This window comes from Quercus robur, chromosome 11 (assembly GCF_932294415.1).
Source record: "Quercus robur chromosome 11, dhQueRobu3.1, whole genome shotgun sequence".
Lineage (NCBI taxonomy): Eukaryota > Viridiplantae > Streptophyta > Magnoliopsida > Fagales > Fagaceae > Quercus > Quercus robur.
The window spans coordinates 41,717,680-41,740,260 of record NC_065544.1 but is presented as its reverse complement, the minus strand read 5'-3'; the positions used below and the strand labels follow the sequence as shown (position 1 = coordinate 41,740,260).

General features: G+C 38.3%; 3 protein-coding genes across 3 annotated transcripts; all 3 read left to right on the top strand.

Moving 5' to 3' along the window:
* The first annotated feature begins 1,994 nt into the window (after positions 1-1,994).
* Positions 1,995-3,020, top strand: LOC126706081 (uncharacterized). Its single transcript, XM_050405346.1, has 2 exons — positions 1,995-2,268; positions 2,376-3,020. The coding sequence occupies exon 2, from the start codon at positions 2,404-2,406 to the stop codon at positions 3,001-3,003; it is 600 nt and encodes a 199-aa protein (XP_050261303.1). The 5' UTR covers positions 1,995-2,268; positions 2,376-2,403; the 3' UTR covers positions 3,004-3,020.
* A 9,316-nt stretch (positions 3,021-12,336) lies between these two features.
* LOC126706080 (CCG-binding protein 1) lies at positions 12,337-14,296 on the top strand. The gene is made up of 3 exons (XM_050405345.1): positions 12,337-12,686; positions 12,855-12,928; positions 13,695-14,296. The coding sequence occupies exons 1-3, from the start codon at positions 12,437-12,439 to the stop codon at positions 14,004-14,006; spliced, it is 636 nt and encodes a 211-aa protein (XP_050261302.1). The 5' UTR covers positions 12,337-12,436; the 3' UTR covers positions 14,007-14,296.
* A 4,043-nt stretch (positions 14,297-18,339) lies between these two features.
* LOC126706078 (pollen-specific leucine-rich repeat extensin-like protein 3) lies at positions 18,340-21,176 on the top strand. The gene has a single exon (XM_050405343.1). It carries the CDS (start codon positions 18,438-18,440, stop codon positions 21,045-21,047), a length of 2,610 nt encoding a protein of 869 aa, XP_050261300.1. The 5' UTR covers positions 18,340-18,437; the 3' UTR covers positions 21,048-21,176.
* The last annotated feature ends 1,405 nt before the right edge of the window (positions 21,177-22,581 follow it).

The following is a 22,581-nucleotide window of genomic DNA, read 5'->3' as shown; positions in this document are numbered from 1 at the left end:
ACCTTCACCACTCACTGCCACCGTCTTTTGCCACTCGATGCCACCATTCTCCAAGTGTCTTCCTTTCCACTCTTCTCTTTGTCCTAGCTATTCTCTGGAAGTTTGTAGAGAAGATTTTGATGGTCAATACTTAGGACTACTATGCTTCTCCTTCTTCTATTAGGTATGTGAATTTATTTGATACTCAGTATCTAGGTTACCAACTATGCCTTGTCTTGCTATACATTTTAGAAAGATTTTGAATTTCTATGAGATATTTTGTGTGGGTTTTAGCGAAATATAGTGAATATGTTTGTTTGTTTCTTTTAATGAATGTTTGCATTCTTTGGTGATTCAGTATGGGTTGTTTGATGTGGTTTGATTTTTTTTTTTTTTTAACCGAATGCACTACACCAAACCAACATGGTTCACTACATCTTATGCAGACTGATTCCTACCCCTCCACAGGTAAGGTGCGGTAAGGGATAAGGGGAAACTGCCTCTGTAGGTGCAGTGCAAAAAAACTCTCCAAAACCGGCCTCACCACACCGTGTATAACCCTATTCATTATCACCCAATATCTTATAGTAATCTTGCCAGTGATGGCACACTTGTAAGTGATAATCAGACCAACGAAAAAGATATGTCCTACTTTGCAAACATTATTAGTGTAGTTAGTTTGCAAGCATGTGCTACTTTAGAGTATTCACATCAACTTGTGCAAAAATTCATATTTATTTTAACATTAAAAACTTGTTTTTTCTATTTTATACAACCAATTTTCAAAAACAAACACTCATATCAAATTATCTATTCTACATTCTATTTGATTTAAATAATTATTTTTCATTTTTTGTTTATTATTATCTTCATATATATATATATATATGTGTGTGTGTGTGTGTGTATATATATAGAGAGAGAGAGAGAGAGAGAGAGAAAGAGAGAGAATTTAATGAGACAAGAGGTGAGAGAAGAAAAAATTAAAAATAATAACATACACAGTTATACTCGTGAAGTGACTATCACGCCAAGGGTGTGTGGTGATCAGTTTCCGTTGTAGCACATTGGCAATTCTTCGATTATAAGAGAATGGGTTTTTAGAAGGAAGGATTGTGTATAATCGGTGTATTTCATTGTTTAGTGAAATTATGATGTGACATGTTTATATTGGAAGGTGTAAAATGCTGGGTTTACACAAATTCGAATGAAATGTATTTCCATCATACTAATATGTTATCTTCCCCTATCAACATACATAACTCTAACATAGGGCCGGCTTAACCAATTTTTGAACCTATGGTGAAAACTTTAAATGGAGTCTTTTCTCATCCTATATTTAAATATTAATTATATAATTTTTATTTAAAATCTATTTTTCTTGCTTTTTGTTGTATTTTGTTTAATACTAGTAACAAATTTATCCATAGAACCTTTTTGAGATTCAATTTGTTTTTCAACTCTCTCTCTCTCTCAGTTTTTATATCCAATTGGATATTTTTTAGTAGGCATTTATAATTAAAATATATATATGACTAAGTGAAACACGATTTATAAACAAAAAGCTATAATTTAATTAAAACAAAATTTAAAGTATATAACAATACTTGGTTTATCAAAAGCAAAATTGCAACTTTACAAATGAACATATCCCAAAAGTTTATTTATCACATAACTCAATAAATTAAAATTGATACCAAAGTAAACTTCAAATTCATATTTTCATTATATTAACTTTTATATAGATATTTAGGTTTGATTAAAATATCTATATATATATAAAAGCAGAAGCTAGAGAAAATGAGTTCCTAGAATTAAGGAGATAATGACAAATAGGAAAAGTTCCTACCTAAAATTCAGACATGTATAACTTTAAAAAGCGATACATTATATTGTTTTCAAAAAATTAACATCGTTTGGCTGTAATTGTTTATATTAAAAAAAAAACTGTTAAAAGAAAAAAAAAACGTAGAAATTAAAAAATATCTACTGATCGTTTCAGACTACTTAACATTCTCTCTCTTAAAAAACAAAAAACCCTGCCAATATTGCGATACAGGGAAAGGGAAAAAGGGCTTACAATACTCCCAAAAAACACTTGCGTTACTGAGAACGGAGAAGGAGAGAGAGATCGAGAGATCAAAAACTGAAACCCAAAACATCAGACACCAATCAAGTTGAAGAAGAGCCGTACATTCTCTTCCAATATCCCCAAACTCTCTCTCTCTCTTCTCACGAACCCTAATCTTTTTCTTCAAGAATATTCAATCCCTTTAATCCAGGCTACAGGTTTGTTCTTTAATTTAATCTTTTTCCAATTTAAGATTCACGTATTTGTTTCTTTCTCTCTATATTATTGAATTCCTCAAATATTTTTATTTTTTTGAAAAAATCAGATTTGAATCGATCTTTGTGTATGTCTATATGGCGAACGGTACGGATTCGGAGGAGTTCGTGTTGCTATCATGGGTTCGAACGGGTCACAAGCACGAGTTCGCCTTCGCAATGAAGGCGGAATCAGAGATTTGCGGGTCCTTGGGTCGGACCCGGTCCAGGAAGACCCGGAATGAGGCTGTGGCGACCAATAGAAGCAAGAAATTGAAGAAGCTGGATCCGAAGGACGCCGAGAACGACGAAGTTATGGATCAGAAGGAGAAGGATTTAGGCGATTCGATGAGCGAGGAGGAAGCGAAAAGCGACGTGGTGGACCTAACGAGCGACGACGAGCCGAAGGGGCACGTTGGAGAATCGGAATTGGTCGGAGAAGGGGGTTCCAAGAAGGACAAGTCAATGCCGGTTTTCGACGAGGAATTGAAGGGTGGAGTGGTTGAAATGGTTCAGAATCCTGTGAAGGAAGAGGAATTAGTGTGTGTAAGCAAGCCGAATGTGAATGAAGAGACGAAGACGGAGCCGGGAGTCAAGAAAACGAATGACGATTTGGTTAACGATGAGAAGATTGAGGGGGTTAGCATAATGCTTTTTTTTTTGGTTTCTCTCTTAATCAAATATTGTTTCTACCAGTAGTTTGCATGGTTAATTGATGGGGTAATGCTCTATTTTTGGGTGCTCTTTCTTTGTATGTTTTTCCTTGGCTTTCTATTTGCTTTCTAATGTATTCTGTTTTTTTTTTTTTTTAATTCAAATGTCTTTCATTAATGTTTCCTTTACCTTTTTGCTTTCTCTATTTCTTATTGTGTTGATTATAGGGTTTTCATTGAGGCATTTGGGTTAAATATGGTTTCGATAAAGGTATTTTGGTTATAATTTGTTTTTGCTTAGCTTTGGTTTTGGTTTGGATATTTGGATGATTTTTTTTGGGGGGTAATTTTGCAATCATCGCAGAGAGCAGACTGAATCAATATTGGATAGCGTCTTTTGCTTTTTTGTTAGATTTCTGATTCAATATCTTGGTTTCTCTGTTTGTGTTTGGCTTTTGGTGGGCATCCAAATTGGAATATATATTGACTTTATATGTATGGCATTGAAAATTTCATTGTAATGTGGCAATTGTGGAATGATAAGGTCGTGGGCAATGATTATGATCATTGTCAAAGACAATTGTGAAGAAGGCTTTAGACCTTTAGATTTTTTCTATTAATGTTCTCCAGATTTTTTGCTTTCTTACTCTTTTTTCATGCTTGATCTGTTCCCCTATGTATGATGCTTTTATTAGATTTTTTTTCCCTGTTTATCTATCATTGATTGTCCATCTGTGTATAGAGCAGAAAGTAGAAAAGGTGATGAGAGAATCAAAAGCATGGGGATTTGGAGTTGACGGAATACCTCCACTCTCTATAAAGCAATCTTTCACTAACACAGATTTTTTACTTCTTCACCTTTCTTATCTGAGACACTTTGTAATTTTTCCTATTTGTTTTTGGACTTCTATTACTTCTGTTAAATATCTTATTTCACATTGATCTTATTTTAAAATAATTTTTTATGCCATTTTTTAGTGTATACTACCATGATCAGCATGAAGATTAGTTTTCTGGTGTTTATTAATTATATGTTATTGAATCACACTTAGTACATAATACCTCTTTGGCCTTCAAATAGTGGCATGCATTGATCTCACAAACAATTTAGTTTATGTATAATGTTTATCTTAATTTTATTTTGGAGAAGGATTGTTTATCTTAATTGATTGCGCCTTGAATTTTACATATGCTGTTATTGTTAGATTACCAAAATCTTCAGTTTTTTTTTTCCTGATTTTAAATTCAGTTACTTCTTCATTCTGCAGCCTTTGAAATGATTTGGCTTTGCTTGGAATGTTTGAATTTATTTTTGGGAGTACTCCAAACTTATAATTCAAATGATAAGATATTTAGATTGTTTTAATACTTGGGCTGCTAATTAATATACAACAGATTTATCTTAACTGCTTGACTGCTGGCTGAGTTTTATAGCATGATACGTGTTTGACAAAATGTCTTATGGACTTGAATTTAATTCTTTAGAATTATGTTGTTCAGAAAATATATACGTGCAAAACAAATCCTCTGACTTTTAATACCATTAAGATGATTGCACTATAGACTCAGAGGTATTAAAAGATGGTTGTATTATTGACTCATAAAATAGACGCCTACAAAAGAGAAGGCCAAGGATGGCCCATAGCTGTATGATGCCAGTTACTATCTTTTCGATCCAAGGTTCTTTTTCTCTCTTTTGTTTTTTTGGTAATATGTTTGAAATATTCATAGAGGAATGCCTCCAAACCATAACCACCACCTTATACTTTGTAGTGTTGGAGTTGTCATTGTTCACAAAGGTCAATGATCTGCTTATTTACTTTGATTTCAAGGAAACATTTAAAATATAAATGAAAACAAACCAGCAGTAGTTTTACATAAATAAAATTTTAAAGTAAACATACTAGAATTGAGATACTTACTTCAATGCTTTTGACTGGCTTAGTGTAGGGGGATCTCTTGGGTTCTGCATGTCTAAATATTGTAGTGCTCTTTACACTTAAACTCACATGATTGAGTTTAAATATATAACTAAAGGAACTTATTATGCATTTTTCATTCTTAAAGAGAATTTTCATGTTGATGATCATGGCATGTATTGGTTTGGGGAAAAAAATATAGTTGCACTTTTAATGGTTTTCAGCTCACTATGAATATAATTTAGTATAAATGTGTCCACATCTTTATTTGATTAATCTTCAGTTGCATAAGAAAGTTAAGCTTAAAGTATGTAATATGGATATGTTATACACATTTTGATGAATCGTTTTCCTTAAATGTCAAACATTGTAAGAAACAAAAAAAAAAAAAAATGTTGTAGGAAAACCAAAGGCTGCCAACTCCATCAACAATCAAAAAATAGAAGTAGCAGAAAGTTTAACTAATAATTCTCCACTTGCTTCCCTCATAATTGTTGAAGCTCTAAAATTCCAATCCAAATGCTTCACAAATAATTAAATAACTTATCTTTCCTATTTTTTTTTTTTGAAGGAAACATATATTTTATTGCAATTGTATCAAGGATAAATTGTAACTAGAAATTGCATCAGACTTGAATTGGGTTGAATAGAAAGTATTGACTTTTAAAAAAATAATAGAAAACTAACCCAAAAAAAAAAAAATGCCTCTACGATATAAGTTGCATTGTTAGGAATATCCCGCGCATTGTGCGGGTTAAAGACTAGTTTATTACTAAAAAAGGAAGAATACTAGAATACCTTATCCTGTCTATTGTATAAAAATGTATAATTTTCTAAAACTATCCTTAAATAAATTTATTAAAAATGGTTTTGGAAATAAAGTAGGGGCATAATAGGAGTATTAGTAAATTAATGGTTTTTAATTTTAGAAAGGGTTTGCCTTACATTCAGTATTTTGTTAACTGAAATATCCTTTTATTTTAATGAGAAACTATCACATCACCTACTAACTAAATAAAATGTGGATATTAAAACCTACTACCACTTGCAATTGCGTATTTAAAATAAAAGGAAACCTCCAGTTAAAAAAGTACTAAAAGTAAGCCAAACCTTTTTTTAAAATAGGACAATATTTTAGGACCCCCAAAATAGAATAGAGAACAAATAAATTGGAACGGGGGAGTATAAAAAAAAGGGTTAATATTAACTGTGGGGCCCAACAATTTATGGGCCAGGCCCACTTATTCATGGGGAGCCCTAAGGCCCAAGCCGAAGAAGGTTATAGTCCAAACTCAATAACGTAAAGCACCAATTGGCTCGGAGAAGCAACCGAGGACAGTGCAGTCCTCGGCTGACCCAAAGCTCCACCAAGAAGAGGGGCAAAAACGGTATAGGGACAAACTTGAAAGAAAATCTAAAATATCTAGGAAAGGCTGCCCTGACTACCTTCCCCATACATAGCTCTGCACCTAACAGAGCCGTATTCTTTAGCTTTATCAACCACTCCCAACAACTTTGGTCTTGGACTGACGGGACAAGTATCAATCTTGGAAAGGTCGACCCTACACATGGACGAAGGAAAGTGAACGCAGGCTAGTATAAAAGAAAAAATAAGTAATCTGGAGAGGGGGCTGGGAAGACTGGCCAAAAAGGAAGGGCCTCCCAGTCCACCTCCAGGAGAAAGACTCCAAGGGTGAAGACACCTTAATCACATATGAGCACCACAAAAACCCACCGTTGGGTAACCGAGGCCTAGCCTTTCGAACCCACTCTCTACAAATGATATTGTGTGGGCCCATTCACGTGCGAACCCAACTCTACTGCGGTTCGTTGCAGAACGTGTCCCTACAATTGGCACCATCTGTGGGAAAGGCTTGCGCATTAGCTCGAGCGGCGGTGGAGTTAAGCTTTTGTCGAACAAGGGTCTACGACGATGCCTTTATGACCGGCGACACATTGTTGTTATTCCTACACAAGTTCCCACTAGGGGCTACGCCTCGTAATGCCAGTGGCATGGCAAGTCTAAGGGCTTTAAACATCAAGCTAGCTTCCCCCACCTTATTCGAGGAGCTAACCTTTAGGAAGTAGATAAATTAAGAAACAGAATACAAGTTTTGGACAGAACCAAGGCCTTGTATGGTCCTCGGACCCAAGCCTCTGGGGAAACCAACTACTTACAAAGAGAATACAAGTTTTGGACAGAACCAAGACCTTGTATGGTCCTCGGACCCAAGCCTCTGGGGAAACCAACTACTTACAAGGAAAAACTACGTTACGTGGACCTTAGAATCTCCCCGAGGAAAACTCTCCATTAACAATTGGGTTAATTCCTGAACTACATGGATTCTCTAGTTTGCCCTCGGATCCTCAACACCAAAGGGACCAGTACGGAATGGAGCAACATGTTTCCAAAAGCATAATCGAAGTCATTCAATGCTCGGTCACCCCCTCGGATGAATTATTTAGAATTTATCGTTCTCGGACAGTATTCTCGCACTTATTACAGAACGTTCAACCGTTATCTCGGTTAGTTTCCTAAGTTTAACTTACTATGAATTGTTATTATTATGCCTGGTAGTGTCGGTAAATTAGAATTAGTTGGATTGTGTTTTAAGGGTTTTTGCTCTAAATATCGCTGAGGAGAAACACACACATGGAGCACACCCATTCACAAAGTGGTGTTGCCAAAAGAACAGTATTCAAAACAAGTAAATAAATTTCCATTTTTACTAAAACAAAGAAATAGTACAGCGTACAATGAAAAGCTGGAATCAGCTTATGTCAAAGCTCACTACATAATCGAAAAGAAAGATACAAGAGAATAAGATAAAGCCGAGGAAGTGGCACAGAGGAGAGGTTGGCTACTGCTCCAAGACCTTGTTCTTCCTCAATACTTTTACATGCCCATAACTCAGGCAGCAAAAGAAACCCAACTTGAGCCTCACACCGCTGAAGGAAAGGTGCAGGGAGCCGGAAGTTGAGGAGCCTTCACCAAAAATTTGCCTGCGACAGGGCAGAGGCGACGATGGCGGAGAATCTTCCTTCGGACACACCAAAATTCTGGCATGAACAGAACCTGCTTCAGATTTTGACTAAAAGAGGGAGAAACACCCTTTCCCCTCTGTCGAAGCGGAATATTCTCTTGAATTTATGCTTCCTTTGCCCGTACCTCACTATTCTGAGTCTCAGGAAGACACGGTGCCTCTGTGGCGGAGAGAGTTCCTTCTCCCCAACCCTCGCCTCAAACATGTTATGCTAAGGGGTGATAGCACTGGATATGGGAGTTGTGATTTGGGAGGAAACTGAAGGATTGGTGCGTAGGTGAAACAACTTTCTCTCCTATTTATTTAAAAAGATAAGGTGGTGGCATTTAATTCACGCAGCGTCCCAAGGAACGCTACAAACAAAATGGCTCCAGCTCAATCTCCAACGCCACCTGCAACCATGGGATTAAAGGAGTCTCGGGAAGGTGCACCTCGAACACTGGGACGCCAAAAAGTACCGCGTGACCAAAGACTACAGAAATACCTCTTAACTTGTGGGCCTAGTGAATTCGCGGCCCAGGCCCGTTCTGCATGAGGGCCCAGGGACAACGGCCCACGCCGAGGAATAGCCGTTGCCGAGGACAACCTCCTGCTCGGCACCTCGCGAAATACCTGAGGAAAGGGAGAAACTGAACTACAGCCTTTGAACTCAAGCCTATGGGGAAACCAACTACCTGGATGACAAAACTAGGTTTTGAACAGAACCAAGGCGTTGCGAAGCCCTCGGACTCAAGCCTATTGGGACGCCCACTACTCGGATGGGGAAAGCCCTCGGCTCAAATACTGTAAAATGTTAAGGCCGATAAAAGTGTTAGGATGATGGCGAGACGCCCCACTATTCGGTAGCCTACGGGGGCTGTTCATTCTTGCGGGAGATATGTCCTCGGATGATTACTTCCTACACCGCATAGAGCATCCAGTTCTAATCTCGGCATTGTTTTGGGTAAGTATCGTTATTCACAGATAGGCATTGCTGTGTCAAATAATTCTATTAAAGTTATGGTGACATCTTTTTATTAGCAAGTATTTTGGCCTTAGTTGTCATTGATTCAAATGCTATATTATTGTGCCGAGCAGCGCTTGTAAACTTGTAAAAACATAGAAACAGAACATGCGAAGTAAAATAACAACAATTTTTATTAATATGAAAAATTATTACAACGTACAAAGAGGGGCTTAAACCAGCCTATACAAAAGGTGAACTGCCGAAGCAACAATAATATCCGCAATACAGATAAGTAAACACTCAGGTGTCTGTTAAACTCGTCTTCAAAGTCTCTCCAATCTCTGTCTCAGTATTGCTCATATTGAGAGAAGAACTTTCTTTAGAAAAAGATGAAGGAGAAGGAAGAAGAAGATGAAGGAGAAGGAAGAAGAGGATGGAGGAGATGAATGAGGAAGATGGAGGACATGAGTAAAAGAAGGAGGAGAAGAAGAGGGAAGAGATGAGAAGGAAGAAAGAGAGGCAAAAGGAAGCGCCAGTGAACGAAGAGAGGAAGAAGCAGGGGCACTTAGTCCCTGCCCCAGTCCTGACTCCTAACACACTGGTGTCATATTAGATATGCTCATGAGAGAGCGGGTAGTACTGATGATGTGTGTCCTCGGCTCAATCACGCCGAAAGTGTGACGTGACGAGTCCCTGCTTCGGATTTTGGCTGAAAGAAAGGCGAGACAAATCTTGAGTCTCCACCATCCTTGCCCTGACCGAGTCATTTCGAGCTTCGTTAGAACATGGTGTTTCTGGGAGGGGAATGGTTTTTTCATTGCTTATTACTATGGTGAGTGTATTTCAGGTTAAGGAATAACCAGAGAATAAAAGTAAACTCCGGAAGGAATCTGAGGGTTTCAAATTTTGGGGGGATTAAAGGGATTAATCTGTGGGAGAAACAACTCTTGTTTCTTGTCTTTATATAGGGGACGAAGAAGAGGGTACTTAATGTGTTCAGATCTCCAAGGAAATCTGCAAACAAGAATACGCCCGTTTCATTCCCCCACGCCATCAAAAACCGTTGAATTTGGGAGGTCTCGTAAAGGGAAGATATTAAAGACGCGCTTCGGATAACCAAACGGCATAAACGCATCGTGCGCAAATTAAGGGGAACATCTTGTAGACCGGTACACTCCCTGGGCAGGTGAAGAGTCGCCAGCGTCAGTCAAGGGCCAAATTAAATGAGCCATAATAAAGGCTCGGTATTACCAAAACCCCCCTATCCAACCAGGAAGTCGGACAGCAGGGTTTTGAGGGGCTATTGTGGGGCCCAACAATTTATGGGCCAGGCCCACTTATTCATGGGGAGCCTTAAGGCCCAAGCCGAAGAAGGTTATAGTCCAAACTCAATAACGTAAAGCACCAATTGGCCCGGAGAAGCAGCCGAGGACAGTGCAGTCCTCGGCTAACCCAAAGCTCCACCAAGAAGAGGGGCAAAAACGGTATAGGGACAAACTTGAAAGAAAATCTAAAATATCTAGGAAAGGCTGCCCTGACTACCTTCCCCATACATAGCTCTGCACCTAACAGAGCCGTATTCTTTAGTTTTATCAACCACTCCCAACAATTTTGGTCTTGGACTGACGGGACAAGTATCAGTCTTGGAAAGGTCGACCCTACACGTGGACGAAGGAAAGTGAACGCAGGCTAGTATAAAAGAAAAAATAAGTAATCTGGAGAGGGGGCTGGGAAGACTGGCCAAAAAGGAAGGGCCTCCCAGTCCACCTCCAGGAGAAAGACTCCAAGGGTGAAGACACCTCAATCACATATGAGCACCACAAAAACCCACCGCTGGGTAACCGAGGCCTAGCCTTTCGAACCCACTCTCTACAAATGATATTGTGTGGGCCCATTCACGTGCGAACCCAACTCTACTACTGTTCGTTGCGGAACGTGTCCCTACATTAACATATAAAAAATCTTGGATTAATGTAAAAATGGAAAAAAAGAAAGGAAAAGTGATATAACACATATAAAAGCCAAATTAAATAAAATATTATATATATATATATATCAACCCATGTAATAGCCTTTTTTTTTTTTTTAATTTTTTTTAGAGAGTTTCAAACAATGGCGTTCGCTCTTAGTGATAGTTTTTTTTTTTTTTTTTTTTTAATCATCATACGCTTTTTATCATCAAACCAAGATAACAATCAATTTTGGGTATAGATGGGGATTGAACCATAGATCTCTTAATCAACGATCAGAAACTTTACCGATTGAGCTAACTAAAACTCACCACGGAATAGCTAAGTGCTAATAGGCGCAGTGATATCCATTAATTACTATAGAGGCTAAATTGTAAATGTGTGCCAAAATTATGCATTTATGTTGGTTGAAATACACCAATTTCATTCATTATTACATTAGTTTTTATACTTCATACAGTAAAATTTGTAATAATTTTAGCATTTTATTACTATTATTATTATTATTGATGTTGTTGTTGTTTTTTATCTGATAAAAATTTTATTTTTTATTTGTTGACTAATTTCTTAATGTTCTATTGGTTAAAATTTAGGGCCTTATTTTTTTTTGGAGAACTTAGGCGATTGCCGAATTCACTTTAGTAGGTTGAGACGACCCTATTTTAACATCCCTTATTCTGTTTCAATTACCAACCTATGTTGTTACCTATATTTCCTCTGACCAACAGAAAACCATGAATTACCAACCCACGATGTTTCCTATATCTCTGACTTCATGCTAAATTTGGGGTTTCTCTTAGTGAGGCCATTTATTAACCTTCTATTTATGAATAAGCTTGTTGTACTAGGATTGTTTAGGACTTAGAAACCCTCACACAATTCATGCCTATCGCTTTCTTAGGGGAGAAAATATATCAACGTCTTGTTTTCATGGAAAAAACTTTGTAGGAAAATTAATCGGATAGTAGGGAGCATTACTCCCTCTCATAGTAGGTCCCACTTGTGGAGCCCACTTCACATGGGAGAGAAGGGAGCAATGCTTCGAGACAACACGATAATTACTTTTGTAGACATGAATTTCAAAAAGAAGAAGAAAGATAAATAAAAAAAAAGTTGGTAGACTCTATAGTCTATACCATTAGCATAAAAGAAATTGGAAAACGATGGGCGCTCCAGAATTCAAATATTAAATAAATAAAATAAAATAAAATAAAAGACACACTAATCTGATCCTTATCCACCTAGCTCACCGACTCTAACACACCGCCGCGTATATCGGATCCAAAACCAACGCTCCAGATTTATCTATAGATCCTCCAAACAACCATGATCCGTCTGTCCTTTCCTAAACTCACAATCCATGGTAACAATAACACCACCCAAATCACACAAACGTTAAAAAATAAATATCTTAAAATTCCCAAACAATAAAAAAAATATCTTAATCCTTATCCACTCTGTCTCTCTCTCTCTCTCTCTCTCTCCAATTCAGCCATTGAATCTTTTGGTATAAAAGGTAAAAACTGTATCTTCGCTCATAAATTATCTCAAATCCAATCTGAAACTCTCTGATACTAGCATTGGTGTGTGTTTGGACACGATGATAAGGTCATCCCTGATCCGTTCTTCTTGCTATTCTCCTCTTCTCCTCGAAGCCAAAGATGTTATACGTTCATCTTCTTCTTCTTCTTCTTCTTCCTCTGTAAGATTTGCCTATACTACTACTGTAACCTCTTGCTCTTCAAGAAGCGATGCTTTTATTCCAAAGCTTGAGCCTTTTAGCCGACCCAAGTTCGAAAGGATCCTCAAAGACCCACCTTTGATCGAAAAGTCAGAAAACGAGCTCGCTGGTATTAATTAACATTATTTTGCTTTTTTTGTATGTGTGAGCTAATGTTTGTGTTTTTTTTTAATTGACCCATGTGAGATCTTTGTGAGTTTGGTGGGTTTGTTTGCTTTTTTTTTGGTGTGTTGGTGGTTTTGGTGATCTTTTTGTATGGTTTTGTTTGTTGTTTCAGATTATTGTTCTACGCTAGAAGGAGATGATTCTTATAGCTGTTGGAGAGGTTATTTTGAACTCAAAGAACTTGAAGTAAGTTATTTATTTATTTTATATATATATATATATAAATTTATTGTTATTATTATAATTTATAAGTCTATATTTGCATCTTTTAAGGCTTCTGGGCATGAGCATAAATTGCTTAGCCCATCAGGGATGAATGAGTTTGTTTTACTGGCTAGAAGGTAGTTCAAAGAATCTAAAATTAATCAAATTGATGTTAAGAAAACAGAGTAAAAGAGCAGAGAATATACTGAGTCTTGTGCTATATATTGCTTTAGTTTTCAGTAATTTAGAATTTTTAGTTTTCGTATTTAAAAAAAAAAAAATTGTTGAGTATAGATATAGTATGTTTCTTTTTGTTTGCCTACATTTCTTGGCAGTCAAATGGGACATGGGATTCAGTTTCTGTAACTGCCTGATTCTGAATGTGTTTGGTTGCTGAGAATATGGAGGGAAACGAAAAACAAATCACCTCCATGTGTCTGTTGGTATGCACGTGCGAGTTGAAGTCCCATGTGGAGGAAAAATGAAGAGCTATAACGTAATTGAATTCAAATTCTTAGGGTTAAGCCTTTAGATAACTTGGTGGTGTCTCAATATGTTATATTAAGCTTCACTTGGAGTCTTCATAAGGTGTATTCTTCTCAAGAGTATCTCATAAAATCCGGATTTGTTTCCCAAAAAAGAAAATGAAGACATAAAAATTCAGCCTCATTGAGCTACATATACTTAATTCAAGATTGATAATCAGTACAAGCTGATCATTTTTTTTCTTTATGGTATTGTTCTTCAGAGGCAGTCACCAAAGAAAGATGTGGAGAAGCTAATTCTTCAAGCAGGGGGCTTAAAGTCCTTAATTGGAGTCTTACACAGCATTGCTGCAATGTTCAAAGGAAAGACTAATGAGTTCAATATGGCCAAGCCATCAAACATTGAGGAAGGAGAGAAACTGTGTCCAATACCGGATGGATTGCCGAAATCAACAGAAGAGCTTGAGGAAGAAGAGCAAGCTAGAATGCCTGATTCGCCATACACCCGGATGCTTAGAACCAAGGGGAGGTTCCCTGCATGGTACTCCCCTGCCCCTGACCACGAAACTGACTGATTATTGTGAGCTTTGTGCTGTGTGGAAGGGTTGAGCGAGTTTGAGTCCAGTGGTTAGCTGTATATATACATTACGGATGTGGTGGTGATAGATGAAAGATTTTCAGACAGGTTGTGTCGAGGCTTTGAGATTTGTAACCGTAGGAGTTTCTTGTAAAATTGCTTCAAGTAGTGAACCTTATCTCCTACCATTAAAATCAAGTTGAGTATATTTCAAAATAATGTTTGATAATTGATACTTTGTAACTATGATATAAATTAGGAATGGCTAATAGCTTGATTTGAGTTGCATCTTCAATCCTCAATGTTTTACTGTACTGAAAATCACAGTTTATTAATGATTTTTCTTGGGAAAATTATGTTGCTCTCTCATCTTAGAATATTTATAATAAAAAAAAAAAGAAAAAAAAAGAAAGAACCGGTTACGCAGCTGGAGAACCGTTTAAATTTCTTCAAATTAGTGCTGGCAGCCTGGCACACAGAATTAAACCAATTGTTAGCGCGCATTTGGATCCGCGTTTTAAGTTCAGCGTTTGCATTGTTTTGTTTGTTTTGTTTTTTTTTTTTTTTCAAGTGTGTATGAACAGAAATCTGCAATGTTCATGCACATGTGCATTCATTGTGCAAGAGATAAAATTTATTGTTGACAGTTTCACTATTATTCACATATTTAAAAATGATTTTATAATAATATTTTCAATTTTCAGTAAAATAAGTTGTATCTAAACAAATTTTAATGTACAATTTTTTTTTTTCCATAGTAGTAAATTATGTTACATCACCACTACAAAAAGGATCAAAAACCAACGTTGTCAACACCAAAAATATATTCCATCTGCCATGCTCATGAAAGGAAGTTTTGCCTTGAGTTCAATTGATCTATCCTCCTTTAAAAGTTACCATGATTTTTAAGTGGAGTTGTAGTGTGTCTTTGTGTTAGAACTCTCTTCTCTCTTGTGTGTATATATATGTGTATGTATATGTATATTTATTTTTAATAAATAAAAATGGGTAATTGTCCTACGTTGCTTAAGAGAATGTGTTATGTGTAATATAAATTGCTCAATCCTCTCTTAAAAGTTACTATAATTTTTTATTAGAATTGTGATATGTCTTTGTATTAAAATTTCTTTCCTCTTTTTCTCTCCTTTGTGTTTCTCTAGAGGTACTCTAAAAAAACACTTTTCTTGGGAGAGAGATGAAAGATATCTTTAGGAATAAGTATCAAATCTAGAAAAGATCAATAAAGAACCGCGCCAGCCAACAATTTCCAAAAAAATTAAAACTGTGACAGAGACTCCGGGTTCCTAATTGGTAATTACATGATTAGCTATACAACCCCTATAAATATATATTTTATTGACGACAGTGACTCATATTGCAGCACCTAATGAACTTGAACAACAAACTAACAAGAAAATCAGAAATCTAAAAGATATTGAACATCAGCAGACTAACTTGTAGGACGCCACATATATGAATGGTTACAGACGCCCTAAATGCAGAAATAGCTGGGATGATACCAAAACCAAGAAAAAATACATTCCTGCCAGCGTTCTCATCATCAAGGAAGATTTTCCGAAAGAGTAATTCTTCAACCAAAGAAAGGGCTTTTAAACGTTCAGATTCATAGAAAATATAAAGTAATTGAAGAAAATAAACAATAGGATGTTCAGCCAAATTAGGAATAATAAATTTCATGCAGACCTTAGAGGCACTCAAAAATCCAACACTTCATGTTGTTCAGCAACTTTAGCTATTGACAAAAACCTGGGATGCATGGACGCGGCTCCGAACCCAGCGTACCCGCGTCCGACACGGCGGGACGCGGCGACGCGGGAGGGACGCCGCAGACCGCGCATCCGTGCCGCGTCGTGCCACATGGCTGTTCCCAAATCGGGCCGACACGGGCCGACGCGGCTGAAATCGGCGCCGATGTGGCTGAAATCGGGCCGAATTGGTCCGTATCGGCCTGTATCGGCCGAAACCGCCGAAACGGCCGAGTCAGGCCGAAATTCAAAAAAAAAAAAAAAAAAAAAAGATGCAAAACGCACCATTTGACTTAACCTAAATACCCAGACCCTCTCAGACCCTCACACTTCGTCCAAAACTCCCAAATACCTTCTCTCACTCCGTCCCTCATCTCCCTTTTCTGTGTGCTGCGTCCCTCATCTCTCTTCTTTGTGTTCTGAGCTCTCTATAAGTGCTGTGTGCGATTGTCTTGTTGATTATCTTTTATTTTGTTTTAGTTTCAAATTTATGAGTTGTATTCTAATTTCCAAACATCATGGAATGTTTTAGTTTCAATCTTGTGGATTATATTTAATTTATGAACATCATGTTTTAGTTATTATCTACTATTGCTCTTAAATTTGGTATTTGTTTATATAATGTGAAAAAGTATGCTTAGCAATATATTAAACATATATTGTAAAAATATTTTTAATAATTTTTTAATCGCCGAGTCCTGCTGCACCTGCACCCGAGTCCTGAAACGCACCCGTGCTTCATAGACAAAAACTCCTGGAAAGATAGCAAAACTAGAGCAACAAGAACAAGTAGGGCCGCCCCAGACATTTGGGGCTAAGGCAACAATTAGAATGGTGTCTTTTTATATTTATGTATTAATTAAATTAATGAATATTTTTATATTATAATCTATTTAATTTAAAATCTATTTTTCTCACCTTTTGATGTGCAAATTGACTAATTAAATTTTTGTATTCAAGTTCTGGTAACATTTTTTTTTAAAATAATATAGCTAATCCACTTAATCTTTTTTAAAACATTGTTGATCTTAAATAAGATTTTTTTTTCTAGTACCTCTTTTTTTCCAAAAGTTTGGAGCCCCCTTTCACTTGGGGGCTTAAGCAATGGCCTAATTGGCCTAGTGGAAGGCCAGCCTTGGAAACAAGTAAAAAAGAGAAGTCATACAAAATCAATGCAGCAGGGGATAACTAATACTTGCAGATATTTATCAAGCTGAACGCGTCCCTGTTGACCAAAATCATCCTTCGTACTTGATGAGAATGTCCTTCAGGAGGAAAATGTATTGTATACAACGTCTTTAAGATGCCGATGTAATTGCTCAAAATTCCTGTATCAGCAGTAAAAAAAAAGTAAATAAAATGAATAAAAAAACCCAAAAGAAAATCCAGACTTGGATGGTGAAACTCCACTTTCTCTAAAATTAAAAAGTAAGCAGTTTGAACATGCATAACAATATAACATAGTAAGTACTAAGCAGGCGTGAATTTCTGACAAGGCTGAGTACAAAAAATTATTTTCACGAACCAAGTCCTATTTTCTGTATCTGTCACTGCTATTTATTAAACTGCAACAGATTTTGATCCAAGTTTCTCAAAGTATGCTCCCATAACCCGCTGAGGCGTAAGTATGTAATGCAAGAATCGAGTTAGAATCAGAGCGAGCATTTATGGTGACAAATCCTACCTAGCAAAGCCAAGAAATGTTCTAATATATAACCTCCATTTCCTAATGATTCTACAAGCAGTTCATATTACAGATTTGTAAATCTCATGAAATTTACAGCAAAACAAAAATGCTCACCCGGCACCTGAGCTTCTGAACTTGCCATCCTTCACTGTGAAACACCACATCTGTGGCACTCTTCACTATGCCTGCCGCCAAACTTGGTGCTGTAGACCTCTCAAAAAATGGTCCCCCCATGCTCTCCTGTAAATGCCCTTTCTGTATCACTTTGGACTACAAAAGAAGAAGTGCAATGGGATCTCTTAAGCTAACTTTGATTTCCATCAGTTGCAAGAGTATTAGTATGCTCCAATTCACCAACAAGATGCCCACACTCGAAAGTCAATTCCTTGTTAGGATCCAGAGAGAAATGCTTCCCAGATTTGTTCGCATTACTTTGATAGAAGATCAATACCAAGTGTTAGCTGCTTTACAGTTCTCTCATCTACTCCTACGGATATTTCAGGCCTGTTGTCTAACGTTTCCGTTCCCAGATCTTACTAGGTATAGATTTTTTCGTTCCAGAACCCATTGTTATAGGAACGGCTATAACAGATCACCTAGTACCAGATGACATTGTTACCAAACATTGAAGTCCTGGTTTTGGAAAGTTAATTTGGCAACCATTCAATTAAAGATGACTTGGTCAATTGTCAATTTTTAGCCATGGTTTTCTTGTTTTATACACGCATGTACACCATATACAATCCAAGCAAAACAAAGTTTCTATATTTGTACTAACAAATTAGAGGAAGCTCCGAATTTTGTGGGTTTCTGAAAGAGCAACCACATTTCACGGTGCTAAAGCTGGAGACCTGTTATTCACAACCTCGCAATACCTTTCCATCCACAACTCTCCTCACCCTCCATATAACACCCTTCCCCTCTTTACCTCCCCTGCCTACTATAAGCAGCCTTGGGCCAACCAAGGTGGTCAGCAATGGCTAAACCTCAAATAAAGCAGGCCTTAGGCTGCTTCCTATTCCTCTCCCTTCTCTTCTCTTCTTTTTCAACCTTCTCTCTTGCTTTGTCTGATGCTGAAGCTTCCCTCATTGCTCACCGCCAGCTCTTGTCTCTCCCAGAAAATGGTGATCTTCCCCATGACTTTGAATACGAGGTCGACGTTGTCTTGACCTTTGCCAATGAAAGGCTCCGAAAAGCTTACATCGCGCTTCAGGCATTGAAAAAGGCCATCTACTCTGACCCACTTAACACAACCGGCAATTGGGCTGGTGCTGATGTTTGTGCATATAACGGAGTCTTTTGTGCTCCAGCCCTTGATGACCCCAAATTGAGCGTTGTTGCTGGTGTTGATCTTAACCACGCTGACATTGCCGGATACCTTCCAGTTGAGTTGGGACTCTTGACCGATCTTGCACTATTCCACATTAACTCTAACAGGTTTTGTGGAATTATCCCAGAGAGTTTGTCAAGGCTTACACTTATGTTTGAGTTTGATGCTAGCAACAACCGCTTTGTTGGCAAATTCCCTAACGTCGTCCTCACATGGCCAGAGCTCAAGTATCTTGATCTCAGGTTCAATGACTTCGAAGGGAAATTGCCTCCAGAACTCTTTGAGAAGGATTTGGATGCGTTGTTCTTAAACAACAATCGGTTCAAATCCACCATCCCCAACACACTAGGCAAATCCAAGGTTTCTGTTGTGAGCTTCGCAAACAACAAATTCAGCGGTTGCATTCCACGTTCCATTGGCGACATGGGAAACACCTTGAATGAGATCCTATTCATAGGCAATAATCTCGGTGGTTGCTTCCCTCCAGAAATTGGATTGCTTAACAATGTGACCGTGTTTGCTGCAAGCTCTAACGGGTTCATTGGTACCTTGCCAAAAAGCCTGTCAGGGCTAAAGAATGTAGAGGAATTGGACATTTCAAATAACAAGCTAACAGGATATGTGCCTGATAATGTTTGCAAATTGCCTAACTTAGCGGACTTTACCTTCTCTTATAACTACTTCAGTGGGGAGGCTCAAGCATGTGTGCCATCTCCAAAGACGCAAGATGTGGTGTTGAACGACACAAGCAATTGTTTGCCAGGAAGGCCTAAGCAAAAGTCAACCAAGATGTGTTTCCCAGTGGTGACTCGACCTGTGGATTGCAGCAAGAACTGTGGTGGCTCCTCTCAACCTTCTCCAAAACCATCACCACCTAAATCTAACCCAACTCCATCTCCAACACCATCTCCAAAACCATCTCCTACTCCAACTCCAACTCCAAAACCATCTCCTGTACCAGCACCAGCACCAGGACCAGATCCATATAACAATTCACCTGGTGAAAGGAACCGCCCACCTCCACCACCATCACCATCACCATCACCATCACCCCCACCACCACCACCAGTTCAGTCTCCTCCACCGCCACCACCACCAGTACACTCACCACCTCCACCTGTGTATTCTTCTCCACCACCACCACCACCAGTTCAGTCTCCTCCACCACCAGTCCACTCACCACCACCACCATTACCACCTCCACCAGTTCACTCTCCACCCCCACCACCAGTCCATTCACCACCTCCACCAGTATTCTCACCTCCCCCACCAGTCCACTCACTCCCACCACCACCACCAGTGTACTCACCTCCACCTCCAGTCCACTCACCACCACCACCATTACCACCTCCACCAGTTCACTCTCCACCCCCACCACCAGTCCATCCACCACCTCCACCAGTATTCTCACCTCCCCCACCAGTCCACTCACTCCCACCACCACCACCACCAGTGTACTCACCTCCACCTCCAGTCCACTCTCCACCACCACCACCTCCAGTCCATTCTCCACCACCACCAGTCCACTCTCCTCCTCCTCCAGTGCACTCACCCCCACCACCAGTTCACTCTCCACCACCACCACCAGTCCACTCTCCTCCTCCTCCTCCGGTGCACTCACCCCCACCACCAGTCCACTCTCCTCCTCCTCCAGTGCACTCACCCCCACCACCAGTTCACTCTCCACCACCACCACCAGTCCACTCTCCTCCACCTCCTGTGCACTCTCCACCACCCCCAGTTCACTCTCCTCCTCCTCCAGTGCACTCACCCCCACCACCGGTGCACTCTCCACCACCTCCAGTGCACTCACCCCCACCACCCGTGCACTCCCCTCCACCTCCGGTGCACTCAACCCCACCACCGGTGCACTCCCCTCCACCACCGGTGCACTCACCCCCACCACCCGTGCACTCCCCTCCACCTCCGGTGCACTCAACCCCACCACCGGTGCACTCACCCCCACCACCCGTGCACTCCCCTCCACCTCCGGTGCACTCAACCCCACCTCCGGTACACTCTCCTCCACCACCAATCCACTCTCCACCACCTCCAGCGCACTCACCCCCACCACCAGTGCATTCTCCACCACCCCCAGTGCACTCTCCCCCACCACCAGTTCACTCACCACCACCACCAGTTGCTTCTCCTCCTCCTGTACCTGTCATTTCACCACCACCACCAGAGATCATCCTCCCACCAAGCACCGGGTTCCAGTACTCATCGCCTCCTCCGCCACTGTACCCTGGCTACTAAGTAGCGTAATATCAAACATATCTTTGCCTTTTATTTCATATAGTAGTTTCAGAACGCTACGTATACACACTCAATTTGTAAGCTCAGCTTCTCATCATTGAATAGTAATATGTTTCTATAATTTTTTTTAAAATTTTTTTATTTAGTAACTTTTTTCCCTCAGATAACATTCAATCCTTTATTTTTTTCCCTTGTTTTTGGATGTAAAGCAGTTTGTTTAGATATTTCTATGTAACTATTTTTAGTCCAGATTTGGACCAAGCGTACAAATGTGACATTGCAGCTCATCGTTTTCTTTTTTTTTTTTTCTTTTCTCAATATAAAGATAGGACTAGCTAATGGATGAATGTACAAGGTGTGAGATCCAAGTGAGAGTTCTGCATGCGTACACTCATCATTTTTTGGGCCAATATGATCATAAAATAATCAACTTTCAAATTTCAATGTTAAACCAACACAAACAAATAAGGCTATCATAATTTAGAATCTGTGACTAATAAATTGTTATGTTTCTTCAATATAGCTTTGTATACTTATCCAGTATCTAGATCTTAACTGGGTTTAATACATAAAATTTCTTAGGACCTGTACGCGAAACTTAACTGATTGTGAACTGATGACTAGCTTAAGTTGCAAAACTTTAGGTTCTGAAAGTATGACCAATTTCTGCAAATGATTTTGAGATTATGCCAAAATACTAATTGGATTTACGTGTACACGGTGGCAGGCTAGGATTTAAACACAAGTAATTTATTTGACGAAAATGAATTTTATTAGTTTAGTTAACTGAAACCTATTATGACAACATGCACTTGAAAAAAAAAGTGTGTTTTTCTTTTATAACATGGTACAAATTACATCCCATGCGTGTAATAATGGAGAACAACTTTTCGTTGCATCTAATTATTGTTTCATATTCTCTTATGGTTTGATATAACTTTTTTGCATAAAAAAAAATATTAATTCAACGAAGTAATTATAAACAATGAAGTTTTAAAAATCTGTAAAGAAGAAAATAAATAAAATAAGAAGGAAGAAAAAAAAAAAAAAAAAGCCATACCAAACCAAGATTTTATATATCATTAACTTGCATAATTGCTATTAATTCATTAGCCATTACCAAGAGTAAATTTGAGGGAAAAAAAATGTTTTTAAATGCTTGAATTTAACTAAAGGCCCTAGATCCAAATAGTAAACAAAGTAAAAAGAGATGAAATCTTAAGTGCAACAGAATATATAGCATCATATATATATATATATATATATATTTTTTTTTTTTTTTTAAATTAAGGACCCATGTCAACATAAGCTTGGGAGTCTAGCCCATAACTTAATGTTAGCCCAAGAGAATGACCAACAGTGGCCAATGTTTTCTCAATCCCTAGACCCACCAGCCCAAGTCCCAAATTGCAGAAAAATGATTTGCAACATATTCTCAAAATTCATTTTAATATAACTGAAATAACCATCTTATAATAGCATGTCAGCATGAGCAATATAAGATAAATCCAACAGTAAATAACTTAGAAAGATG